Source organism: Rhincodon typus, chromosome 29, assembly GCF_021869965.1.
Source record: "Rhincodon typus isolate 14 chromosome 29, sRhiTyp1.1, whole genome shotgun sequence".
Lineage (NCBI taxonomy): Eukaryota > Metazoa > Chordata > Chondrichthyes > Orectolobiformes > Rhincodontidae > Rhincodon > Rhincodon typus.
In genome coordinates this window covers 21,079,318-21,092,412 of record NC_063360.1, presented here as the reverse complement: position 1 = coordinate 21,092,412, position 13,095 = coordinate 21,079,318, and the positions used below count along the sequence as shown (strand labels likewise).

The 13,095-nt window shown below is 39.3% G+C and overlaps 1 protein-coding gene across 1 annotated transcript in view; it reads left to right on the top strand.

The window, feature by feature from the left end:
- gipc3 (GIPC PDZ domain containing family, member 3) overlaps positions 1–11,593 on the top strand; it is an 81,556-nt gene extending 69,963 nt beyond the window's left edge. Inside the window, exon 6 of the mRNA XM_020513910.2 lies at positions 11,277–11,593. Within this exon, the coding sequence (XP_020369499.2) occupies positions 11,277–11,428 (152 nt within the window). The 3' untranslated portion in view covers positions 11,429–11,593. The remainder of the gene's footprint in view (positions 1–11,276) is intronic.
- The last annotated feature ends 1,502 nt before the right edge of the window (positions 11,594–13,095 follow it).

Below are 13,095 nucleotides of genomic sequence, written 5' to 3'. Positions count from 1 at the left end.
ACACTGTGTTATATTGACTAAACAATGTTCAGTAGGTAACTAACATTCTAAGCTGCTCTTTCCATAGTTAAACATTACTTGTCTCTTAAGTAATTGCTCTCTTCTTCTTAAGCTGAGGCAAAGTTATTGTCAGTCCTTTTCTCATTCCCAGCTGTATAATATCCAACCCCCACCTGATTTTTGTGATTTGGGTTATCCTAGAGAACCCTGCCACGAGACAAATTTAACAAAGCTTCCAACTCTCGACCCAGGTGTCTTCCACACTCTTGACTTTTATATTTCCAATGTAAACATGCATTTTGCATGGTAAACATTAGAGATTTGCAGATTCCAATTTTCTCTCCTCCCCACCCTTTCTCACAGACGCTAGCAGACTGACCAAATCTGTGAGGTTCAGGGATTAAGTAAATTTACAACATGATCGTACATTGGATGGATTCTTATGGACACTGCCCCTCTCAAAATCCATCTCCATAGCAGTGTGAATCATATGAGCCTTGTATGCAAGTAAAAATGCGAACTAGTTTTCCTGTAGACTCCAAATTTTATTTTCTCCTGGTGTTAAGAAGACAGTTTACGGTATAAACATGTACAAAATCTGACCATTCTAACACCTCCATGGCACTTGGAGACCAACAGTCTAACTAGCATCAGGATAACTGCTTGGATTATTGTTTATTGTGAACATTTTGCATATGCTTTCCAGTGAAAGAAACTGAGCCCCCTTTAACCCTTAACAACATTTGTTGCCATAAGATTCAGAATATGTCACATGACCCTCTTCATTCCCCCATTTTACCCCAAATTTAAGGTACAATTTCATGACAGAAAACAAATCTTGAAGCGCAAGTTTGTAACACTATAAACCATACAGAACCAGTAAGATTGCCCTTTGCTGGTTCTTTGTGTGCGGTAGAAGTCATAGACACAACACACCTCTTATTATTTTTAATGAGACCACTGAGCTTTCCAGATCATTCTCATTTTTCCCTTTTATCCAGCAATTAATTACAAACAAATACTTTTTTTCATGCAATGATTACATTAAGTAACAGAATAATGCTCTTCCTTTGTAAGACTGATATTCTACAAAGCATATGTATTAACAATTAAAGAGATCATAGAACTTGAGGTGACTGCCCTTTTGCTGCTGAAATTGGGGTCAGATATCCAATTAAGAAGGATGAAAAATAGAACTGCTTATCATGACAGCTCTTGATAATTGTTCTAACGAACATATCTTTGAGAAAATCAGCTTAACCGCCTGATTCCAGCTGTAATTCTTAAGTGTATTATCAAATGGGGGAAGAGAGTTACTGAGCTCTTTCAAGTTCTATAGCTTTCTAAGGCCAAGCCAACAATTTGACGATTAGCGACGCTTTTTTATAAGTATAGTTATAAAAAGTAAATGCTGTACAGATGTTTTTAATCAACTCATTCAAACATTCTCTGGAGCAGGTGGAACTTAAACTTCTAGTCCAGAGGTACAGACACTACTACTGCACCACAAGAAGCCTAGTAAATGTTGTGCAAGTTATTTATTTTCCTTTAGACAACCAAAAAAGGATCGCATGTCATTCTTCAATTCTAGATATTTTTCTAATCAACTTGTTCAATTATGTTATTACCTACCTCTGGAACAGGTGGATCTTGAACTCAGCCCTCATGGCTCAGAGGTAGGGACACATCTGCTGCACGCCAAGTGTCTCCATAAATGCTGTGCATTTATTACTCTTAATATAATTCACCCATCATTCATCATTGGCATTGAAAAGAAATTAAAGGCCAACTATTTCATTGTTGTGCTTGATGTTTGCTAAAACCACTGATCTTCTTAAATCAATAGACCATTACTTTCATCCTCCAGCCAGAATGTATTCTCCTCATTGACAACATTATAATGACAGCACTAGTTGCAGTAGCAGTAGAGGCCCAATGTAAGCATCATAGATCAAGTGAAATCAAGCATGAATTGAGCCAAAACAGTGATAGTTGGAAGGAACACATCTGAAGAAACCAAAGTGATGATTGAAGTGGACGGTGTCACACTGAAACAAATAGAAAAGTTTGTTTATTTAAGGCAAATGATGACAGAAGATGGCAAAAGTGATGCAGACATTAAAAGGAGGATAAAAATGGTCAGAAATAATATTGTAAAGATGAAGGATGTGTTAACAACAGGAAAACACAAACTTGTAACGAGGAAAAAACTCAAAGATACTACAATCTATCCCCTTTCCTGTCTGCCTCAGAAACTTGAACAGTAAAGATCAATGGAAGAATAGGGAGGCCTTTGAAATATGGATGCTAGAGGTACACTAAAAATTTCATATATAGATCTTAAGAAAAATGAAGACCTACTTGAAATTACAAGAGCAGTAGGAACTCGATAAATAACAACTAGAAAAGAAAAAGTCAGTATTTTGACCATTTGATCAGAACTGAAAAACTACAAAGGCCTCTTCTAGAGGATGAAGTACAGAGAGCAGAAAGAGAGGTCAAGATGGTAATAGTTGGATGTTGGATGTCACAGAGCACTGCAAATGAGTTGCAGTAATGGGTGAGAATGGCACAAGACACATGAGAGCTCTGTACCATATCAGTAGATCCTCTGGCAGGAGTAACCATGGGCAGCAGTAGCCCCACAGTGATGGTGAAATGATAGCACAAATCCCAATGTGTTAATTCAGGGTTTGAGAGCCTGTGGCACAAGCAAAGTTTTTTAATGGGAGGCTTTAATTTTCAATTGGGCAAAACAACTAGCCCGAGTCAAAAAGGTAGCAAGTTCTTTGAATATTTTCAAGACAGTTTTCTGGAGCGGTAGGTTCTAGAGCCAATAGTATGACAGACTGTACCAGGTTTAAAAAAGAACTATTGCTGCTTCATTATTCATTACTAATAAAAAAGGAAATTTATCTGGCAATGATCATAATGTGATTCGTTTCATTGTTTGTCTTGCAAAGAAGAAACTTAATGTGGTTACTAAGATTCTAGTGTTTGTTAGGGCCCAGTTTAATAGACTGAAACAGTTAGCTGGTCAAAATTATTATGGTATAAAACTCCAGATAAACTGTGGGAAGATGTTCAAAATGAACTTAGCTTAATGCATGACCAATATATGTCTTTAAGGAAATGTACTGCCATAAAGGAACCCCCAAAAAAAGCAACTTGTAAGCAGCACTCCTCGCAATCCCTAGATGAATGTGGTGTGACACTACAACCCAGAAGCTACTGCTCCATCAGCTCACCTACTGTCTGCTTTTAGATACCATGCATCTGTACAAAAATGTTTAACTGTACCACTCACTGAACACACAGTCACGCCACTTGGCTATCAGGTAGGAAGCTTTCCTCAAAGGCATCCTTTTCAGATTGAGGGTTCCATCTGCCCCTAAGACCTATCTCCTAATGGTGCCCCCCTCCAAGCCACACAATCATGACACACAAATGCTTTTCCCAACTCTGTTGGGCCACATAACTGTCAATGGCCCAACTTCACATGGCATAAACACACACACATATAAAATTCAAACAGGATACTGTCCAGTATAAAGGACAGTAAAGGAAAGGAAAAAAAGAGTCTATCAGACGTCTTTGTGTAAGATTTCAACCTAAGACAACAGCTGTTTAGGTGATATCTTAGAGCATCAGCAGTAGTGAATATTCCATTTATCCTCTTAGATCTCACTGGGAAGAAAAATCAAGATAATCTGTATTGTCTCTGTGCACGCTTTCATTTTGAGAGGCAGAGAGAGGGTGTCCTCAACTTGTGTTCAGTGCTGTATCTCCATCATGTCTTTCTGCTAGAAGCAGCTCATGAAGTTGTTTGTGCATTCTTTCTCTGCAGAAGACTTCTTAATTATAGACCAGATTCCACCTCCTATATGTGAATATTCTCATAAAGGTCAAAGTCAAAATAGGGGATAAAAGCTTTTTCACACCTTCCCAGAAGGCTTGCTGGCTGGTTTAATTGTCCTTATGGAAAAGATTAATTTCAGAAACAAAAACAAAAAAATGATAGAAAATCTCAGCAGGTCTGGCAGCATCTATGGAAAGAAATCAGAGTTAACACTTTGGGTCCAGTGACCTTCCTTCAGGACTCAATATCAGATTAATTTCATCTTAGATTGTCTCTTTCCTAATCCACATTCATTTCCAGAAGCTTAACCAACCTGGGTGGATGGTTATTTAATGTGACTATTTATATTAATTTCATGTTTTTGTCCTCTTTATCAACCATTTCAGTCCATCAAAGTTCGAGATGTTAACTTAGATGATGGCACACAGAAATCGATAGTCCGTATTTTATTTTATTATGGTATGTCCAATTGTGGAAAAGAAACAGATCTATTAGCGGGCAAAAAATAATTGGAAATATATCAGAAGGACAAATGGACAATAAGTGACAGGAATTGGTTACAGCCAACATAGGTATGATGGGCCAAATAACTTCGTTCAGTGCTGTATCATTCCATGATTGTACACTATTACAATAATAAATTACAGAAAGCTTAAGGGTGCATAGTGACATATTCTGTCTTGTTCATTGCTGGCTGATGTACAGAGAAAATCTCAGTTTTCCCACAGCTGATAATGTCCTGCCAACAGATGTCCACACTTTACCATATTAGGAATCATAAATCTCTGAATTCCATTAGTTCCTGTAAGTAGCAGAGCTATTTAACAGGAGAACAAGCTGTTAGCTAGCCATTTTTAACTCTTTTACTTCTATGGTAACTGAAAGCCGATTGGTGGCAGACTGATACATGTAGCAAATGCAGATATCCACAAAGATGCTCAGAAATCACACAGTTCCCCTGCATTCTTAAAGAAAAATGAGTGGGGAAAATAGTTTGAATCATGCTTAACCACAAGCAAGGGTGAACTGGGAGAAATTTGATAGAATAATCTGAATCATTGTGCAATTTTCATTCGAAATTTACTTCTCTTTTTTGCATTGTTCTGGGAAGCCTGCATTCAAGACATTTTTACTATATGTATCCAGTCTGAACACTGCATTCCAAGCATTATCTCCCTAAAATTTGTTTAGTGAGCATGCATTACCAGAAGGCAGAGTAATTTTGGATGACGTGGGTCTTACAACTGAACAAGAATGATTTATAAAATGTAGGAGCTAAACAATATTTATCTACATGCTTTGTCCTTTTATGTTGGTTTTGCCAATAATCATATTTCTGTGGTGACCCAGTACAAAGAATTTATACATTTAATGTGGTCTATAAATAATTCCTTGATTGTATTGTGGAATCAGTGTGTATGATTTCCTGGTAGTAATATGCTGTTTGTTGTGATGTACCTGTGGTCTATTTACTTGCTTTTCTGTGTTCTATGAGTCTGATTCATTTCTTGCTGCCTTCTCAGCTGGTAGCAATTTTCTTAACAATAAATTACATTGAGCAGTCCCCAAGTCCCAAACATCATTCGGTGTCACACTGTATAAAGAACTTGATGACGCTGAAACCTAAATCACTAAACAAGATGGCTCAGGGGAAAAGGAAAAGAGGAAAAGAAATCAAAACTCGTCTGCTGTGAGATAGCAAGAACTGCAGACGCTGGAGTCAGAGACAACACAGTATGGAGCTGGAGGTACACAACAGTCACCCACCATTTCAACTCCCCCAGAGATAGTAGGAACTGCCGATGCTGGAGTCTGAGATAGCAAGATGTGGAGCTGGATGAACACAGCAGGCCAGGCAGCATCACAGGAGCAGGAAAGCTGACATTTCGGGTTTGGGCCTTCTTCAGAAATGGGGGAGGGGAAGGGGGCTCTGAAATAAATAGACATAGAGGGAGGCGAAGGTAGGTAGTGGAGCAGATAGGTGGAGAGAAGATGGACAGATCAAGGAAGCAGGGATGAAGCCAGTAAAGGTGAGTGTAGGTAAGGAGTTGGGATGGGGGTTGGTCAGTGAGGAGGGAGGGGCGGGTAGGTGGGAGGGAAGACAGACAGGTTAAGGAGGCGGGGATGAGGCTAGTAGAGGTGATGTGAGTGTAGGTAGGAAGTGGTGGTGGTGATTGGTCAGTGAGGTGGGAGGAGCGGATAGGTGGGAGAAAAGATGGACAGGTCAAGGAGGTGGAGACAAAGGGGGGTGCTGGTCTTGGGATGAGGTCGGGGGTGGGGAGATTTTGAATCTTGTAAAGTCCACATTGAGACCATTGGGTTGTAGGGTTCCCAGGCGGAATATGGGGTGCCACCAATTTTTGGGTGGCAGCATTGTAGCACTGGAGGAGGCCCAGGATGGACATGTCGTCCAAGGAGTGGGAGGGGGAGTTGAAGTGGTTCGCGACTGGGAGGTGTTGTCATTTGTCATAACCGAGAGTAGGTGCTCCATAAAGCGGTCTCCATGTCCATCCCATGTCCGATCCTCCCTCTCATCCCCGCCTCCTTGACCTGACACAAACTGCCCATCTTCTTTCCCACCTATCCGCCCACCCAACCCACTGACCAATCCTCACCATTCCCTACCTGCACTCACCTATCACCATTCCACCTACCTTCCCCAGCCCTCACCCGTCTTCTGTCTATTTATTTCCCAGCTCCCTTCCCCCTTTCCATTTCTGAAGAAGGGTCCTGAACCGAAATGTCAATTTTCCTGCTCCTCTGATGCTACATGTGTTCCTCCAGCTCCACAATGTGTTGTCCCATACTCTGCTGTGATCGTATGTTATATTAATTGGAGAACTAACTGAGAAACATTAAAGCAATAAGAAAGGTTTGCATTATATGTGGTCTTCAACCTTTTTAAACCCAAGTTCACTTTTTAAATTTAAGTACAACTCAGATAAACTCCTAAGAAAAAATTTATAAGTGCTTTATAAATTTAATCCAAGCGTATGGAATGATTCAATTTGTCCTGTACTCACCAAGTCTCAGTGTGACATCTGTGAGTACATATTATCTGCCAGCGCCTTGAAGCCTGGGTTGTAGTTGAGCCTGTTAGTTGTATACAGTCCATCAAGTGGGTATCTGTGAGGCAGGTGCAAAACTTCGACTTCATTATCTTCATTTGACAGCATGCTGTTTCAGAGGCATGTGGATCGAATGTAAGCCATTTTACAAGCATAAGATGATAGAGGCAGGTATTTTTCTCCGTATATGAGTTCCCAAGAATCAGCAGCGTACATGATCTGACTTTCAGCTCAATATAATTTTGCACTGCTTTGTAAGTCAAACACCTGATGGAATTTGGTGGCCAAACCATCAACGTTTACTTAAGGAATGGATTTGAGGCAAATGCAATAATTTGTTCCATCACATTTACTTCTTAAAATTGAATTCCTCTGTTACCTTCCTTAGGTGTGCACAGATATTTTCTGAATGGAACCATTTCTCTTTGTCTATGTTTTTCTAATATTTTCTCCAGATCTGGGAAATGTTACAGCATTTTACTTGTTTTAATTGGAAGGATCACAGAACCGGTTTCCATTTAAATGCATCCACAGCACTGATCGTTTGTGTTAAGTCTCCGTCCTTTCCCTGAAGTTCACAGTTCAGCTTGTTCAGCATTAATGTCTGTAAGGAACCCGAAGTCAAGTGACCATGCATTGTCTGACAGCTCACTTCATTTCTTGAATTAAGAGAAGTGACAATTTCAGACACCAGATCTAAAAGTCTTTGCAGCCTCTGCGTTCAACTGGATCTGTCTTCGATCTAACTACCAAACATCGGCACGAAGAATTAGTTCACTGTTGGCAGCATTGAGTTCGCTGAGTAAAGAATTAAACAAGTGGTGCTGAAGAGCTCTTGCTTGAATTGAGTTTACAATCTCACAAACAACTTTCATTATATGGGACATAAAATCTATAACTTTACTTGGTTTGCTTGCTGGTGGATTATATAATGGTACTTGAGGGTTGGTTAGCTCAGTTGGCTGGATGCGTGATCTCTAATGTAGAGCAATGCCAATAGTAAGTGTTCAATTCCTGTATTAGCTGAGGTTACTATGAAAGATTCTTCTTCTCTCTCCTGAGGCATGGAAACCCTCAGGTTAAACCATGACCAGTTGTCTCTCCTTAATAAGAGAGTAACCATATGGTCTGATAGATTATGGTGACTTTATCTTTTCGCAGTGGTAATTTACAGAGGGGAAATCAAGATTATTTCTACAATGTACAATATATCTCACATCTATGCCAAGCATGACCGATTATGATTGAAATAGTTTTAAAGCATGTACCTTTTGAATTAATTGTAGATATGTTCACCCCTTGTTCTTTCTTCAAGGGGCAAAAGGCTGAGAAGATCCTTTTTATTTTTATCCTTCTTGTTATGTCCTTAAAAACCATACACACAAAACCAATCAGCTGTGCTGTATTGGTCGTGTTGATGGATTCATCGAACTGTAGTGTGAATCTTTCACAGTCCTTCAGGTCCTGATATAGTTGCTGAAAGTTGTTGTCAGACAAAGATTCCACTCATCTTGCTCCTGTGAAAGCACCAAGTGATGTGCTGTGCATTTCCATTATTATTTCTCTTTGTTTTAAAGTCTTTGAATAAACAGTCAGTGGCTCCAGTAATTGTTTCTTTAATTACATTGCCATCTGTGAATGGATTCATGTGTTTTGTCAGAATATGGCCAACGCAAAATGATGCTTTGGTGCAGCTTCAAAAAAAATGACTATTGAGCTCAAAATGGTCATCAGCTTGTCAACTTTCTTCGCCCGAAGCCTGCTCTTCAAAGGAAAACAATCCTTGAATTAACTGTGCATTGTAGTATGATGCCATTCCAAATTCCTCTTTTTATTGATTGACATACTTTCGTGACATATGAGGCAAATGCTGTTATCCTTTATAGTTGTAGAAATACATCTTCCTACTCCATGTGGAAGTTGTAGATGTGTGATTTCTTTTCAGATGGTTCAGGTTCATCACTTGTCATCAGTGTGTCAGCATGGAATCCGTGATGTCACTCGACCGCTGATCATGCTACATGTTGACCTCTGGATCTGTGCTTCTGGAACATCTAGAATGTTGCTGTTGCTTTCAAGTGTGGAGGCACTGGAGATCACTTCTGTGGTCACAATTCGTTTCCAGGTCCCCTGGTCAGCTTGTGTTACTCAGACATTGGAAGTTGGATCTTGCACCACCTATTAGATAAGCAACTGAAGAGAATGGGCAGAGGAGTGAGATTAGCTTTGGTGCTCTTGCAGAGAGTCCACATGGACAGGATAGGCTCAGCAACCTTTCAAGCTCGCAAAGCCTGTCAAGCAGATGCACTTTTCTTTAACTGCACAACTTCTGGAAGCGGAAATGAAGTGGCGGCATGATAATTATGTATCTACGATGAGATCAACCAAAAGAGACTCTGAGATCGACCTGTTAATCAACATTCTGGGTGTTGTAGACCACAGATTTATAGTGTCTTAACAACTTTAGTATGTCCCAAAGTGCTTTAAGGCCAATGATGTACTTATCGAATCATAGCCACAGTTAGGATGGAGGTGACATGGCAGCAACCAATTTACACACAGCAAGCTCCCATAAACAGCAACATAGAAACAGTCAGATTACCTGTTTTAGTGATACTTATTGAGGGATAGGTTATTCCCAGGACAATGAAATCAACTGTCTTTCTTATTTTCAAATAATGCCATATTTTTCACATTGAAATAAAGGAAAGACTCTCGGCTTAACATCTCATCCAAAGATAGCACCTCCACTCGTGTAGCATTTTCTCAGTACTGCACTGAGCAACTGCCTGGAACTTATCTTTGGGCTTTTGAAATGTGACTTAAGCTCAAGTTCTGACTCAGAGATAGGAGTGCTTCTCAAGAGTCACTGATGACAGCAACAGTATGAGCAACTAACTGAAACCTTTTTGGGTGATATGCACGTCCAATGTTAATTCAAGTTGCTTATTTCTCAGAAATCCAAGAGTTAATAATTCTTTTAACTTGCTATTTATGTTGGGTTGTGTTTTGTGCAGATGTGCGATATACCTTTAAGGAACGTGCTCTTGAAGTCATCATTTATCATGGCATGTGACCTAAGGACATAAAGCTCTCAGTCTCCATCTTACTAAGCTCTGTCCTCTTGTAGCATGACACACTAAAGGAAGTCTGCTACAGTTCATTTGAATGTGTAGTCTGAATCTGATATGCAAGTGTCTGTGATTGTAGTGTACATATATAGACACCAAATGATATAATAAAACTTCATTGAATTCTTCAATGCTACGTGATCTACATCTCATCCTCATATTATGAGAACTAATATAGGTATCATAAAGTAATGGAGTCAGGTTATCAATTTATGCCACCACATGATGTCACTTAAAAAAATTGATAAGATAAAAATAGAAAATCTCGAATCTCACACTGTTCAATTACATAGAGCCCTGACAATGTGACAATTGTTACGAGCAGAATTGTTTGGATGGTGGGATCTTGCATTGCACTGATTATATTTGTGGGGAACATATTCCTTCTCTCTCTCGACGGCTGCTCTGCTGCCATTTAATAAACTGTGAGGCATTAGTTGGCTGGAGATAGGCCTTTGGCTTCAAACTGGGGAGAAGGTCCTGCCTCAGAGCTCAGTGACCCCTGTGTCCCACTGAACAATATGCCGTGATTCCATATGGGCATTTCTTGATAGGGTGGGCAGAAGAGACTCCAAGGATTGAAGGTGGAACCAGGTTGTAAAGATCATAGCAGTATGGGATAGGCTGGAAAACAGTGGGGAATGGGGGAGTGTGGGGGGCTGGGGAGTCGTTACTCTAATCAGAATATGATGCCCATTGGGATAACCAGCTAAATAAATATGATAAAATCATAGATAGTAGGAACTGCAGATGCTGGAGAATCCGAGACAACAAGGTACAGGGCTGGATGAACACAGCAGGCCAGTGCTGCTTGGCCTGTTGTGTTCATCCAGCCCTGCACCATGATAAAATCATATAGTCTCAGGACTTGAAATATTAACTCTGATTTCTCTCCATGGATGCTGCCAGAACTGCTGAGCTTTTCCAGCAATTTCTGTTTTCGTTTCTGATTGCCAGCATCCACAGTTCTTTTAGTTTTTACGATAAAATCATAATTATGCTTTTTAAATTCCAGCGGTTGCTAAGCAATCTTATATCGTGCTCTGTTATTATTTATATATAATCAAAATAAAAGGTACATCAGTTTAATTTTGACCTATCAGGCTGCTCTTTAGTATGTATGTGTTCCAAGTATATGAGAAGGTGTGAAATGTAAGAAGTATCCCTTTGCATCTTAATTATGTAGCAAGTTACTCCTTATTTTGTTTTTCTATCCAGCTGCAACAATGGTGGAAACTGGAAAAGACAAGAAGAATCCAGATGAGTTTGCAGAAGCACTGGACTCAATCCTTGGTGATTTTGCGTTTCCAGATGAATTTGTTTTTGATGTTTGGGGAGCAATAGGAGATGCCAAGAATGGCCGAATATAGCATAAGTACTTCTTTATGTGTGAAATACATCCAACTATGCTATAGTTTAAAATCTTGACTTCTCATTATTTTTCAGAAGTAGGTGCGTTTAATAAAACTAGCATGATGCAAGCGACTACCTATACCATTATTACTATCCTTACATAGCAATTGAATGTAAGTGTGCTGTCAGTAAAAACTCTAATACATATTAAGAAAAGATTGAGTCATAATAAACAATTGAATTACAGTTTTCTTAGTCACATTATATCATATTTCGTAAGTAAGATTTAAAAAAAGGATACCATATGATCTTGGAACTTAGTGAGGTTTTATTAGAAACGAGGTTCAGAACTAAGAAAATGAAATGTTAGAGTTTTCCAGTTGACTGTAAGTCTTTGTTATTCAATAAATTTAATAATTAAATGGACACAAGTCAGAACGGTACTTTTCAGTTAATTCACTGATTGAGAAATACTTCTTAGGAGGAGCGTAAAGGTGGACAGCATCGCATGAGCTCTGCCTTATATTCAGTTTATTGGAGTCAATAGATTTGAATATTGGGTAGGGTATATGACTGCCAGCTGATGCAATAACTGCATCTTGACCATAATGCCCAATGTGAAGTTCAACCGCATTTAATCTTTCTTTAATATCATTTTATAGGACACAAGATTGAGTTGCTGATAGTGCATAACATGGAAATATGTAATACCCATTAGATTTCAAAACTCAGGCTATTTTTGTTTGATGTAAAGAATGGCTCCACTGAATATGCTATGGGTAGAATAGGGAATTGCGAAAAATTATGGGCTAATTTCATTTAATATGGTGATACAATGTTACTGATATGAAAGACTCCACAAGAATCCTATCATTTTGAAGTCAACAGTGAGCTATAGAGCCATCTACCACTATCATACTCCTGATTACACGCTTTAGTGAAAGGACAGTATTCTTAGTACTGCTCTTCAAAAATTAGGCAGATATTCTCCATTATTTATCAATTTCAATGAAAAATACTTCCTAAATTATTAACAGAAACTAATGAAACAATGTAATTTTCATTAGCACCTGTAGAAAAATATCTGCATTGACAGACTATGTCTAGAATCCATTTTGGTACGGCTAGTTTTGATACTAATGGCCAAGGCATTGTCTATTTACCTGCAGTACCTCCTCCAGAGGTCTTCAGCATCACAGATGCCAGCCTTCAGCAAATTTTATTCACTCCACATGATATCAGAAGATGGTTGGAGGCACTGTACTGTAAAAAGCAATGGGCCTTGACAACGTTTTGGCAATATTATTGAAAATTTTCTGCATCTGAACTTGCCGCACTCCTAGTCCGGTTGTTCCATTACAGCAACATCAATGGCATCTACTGGACAATGTCGAAAATTGCCCAGATATGTCCTGTAAACAAAAAGCAGGACAAACCCAACCGATTAGCACCCATCAGTCTACTCTTAGTGATTAGTATAATGATTGAGAGTATCATCACTAGTGCTATAAAACAGCACCTGCTCAGCAATATCCTGCTAACATACGCCCAGTTTGGGTTCTGCCAGGGCCACTCAGCTCCTGACTTCATAACACCATTACAGCCTTGGTTCAAACATGCACAAAAGAGCTGAATTCCAGAGGTGAGGTGAGAGTGACAGCCCTTGACATCAAGGCCACATTTG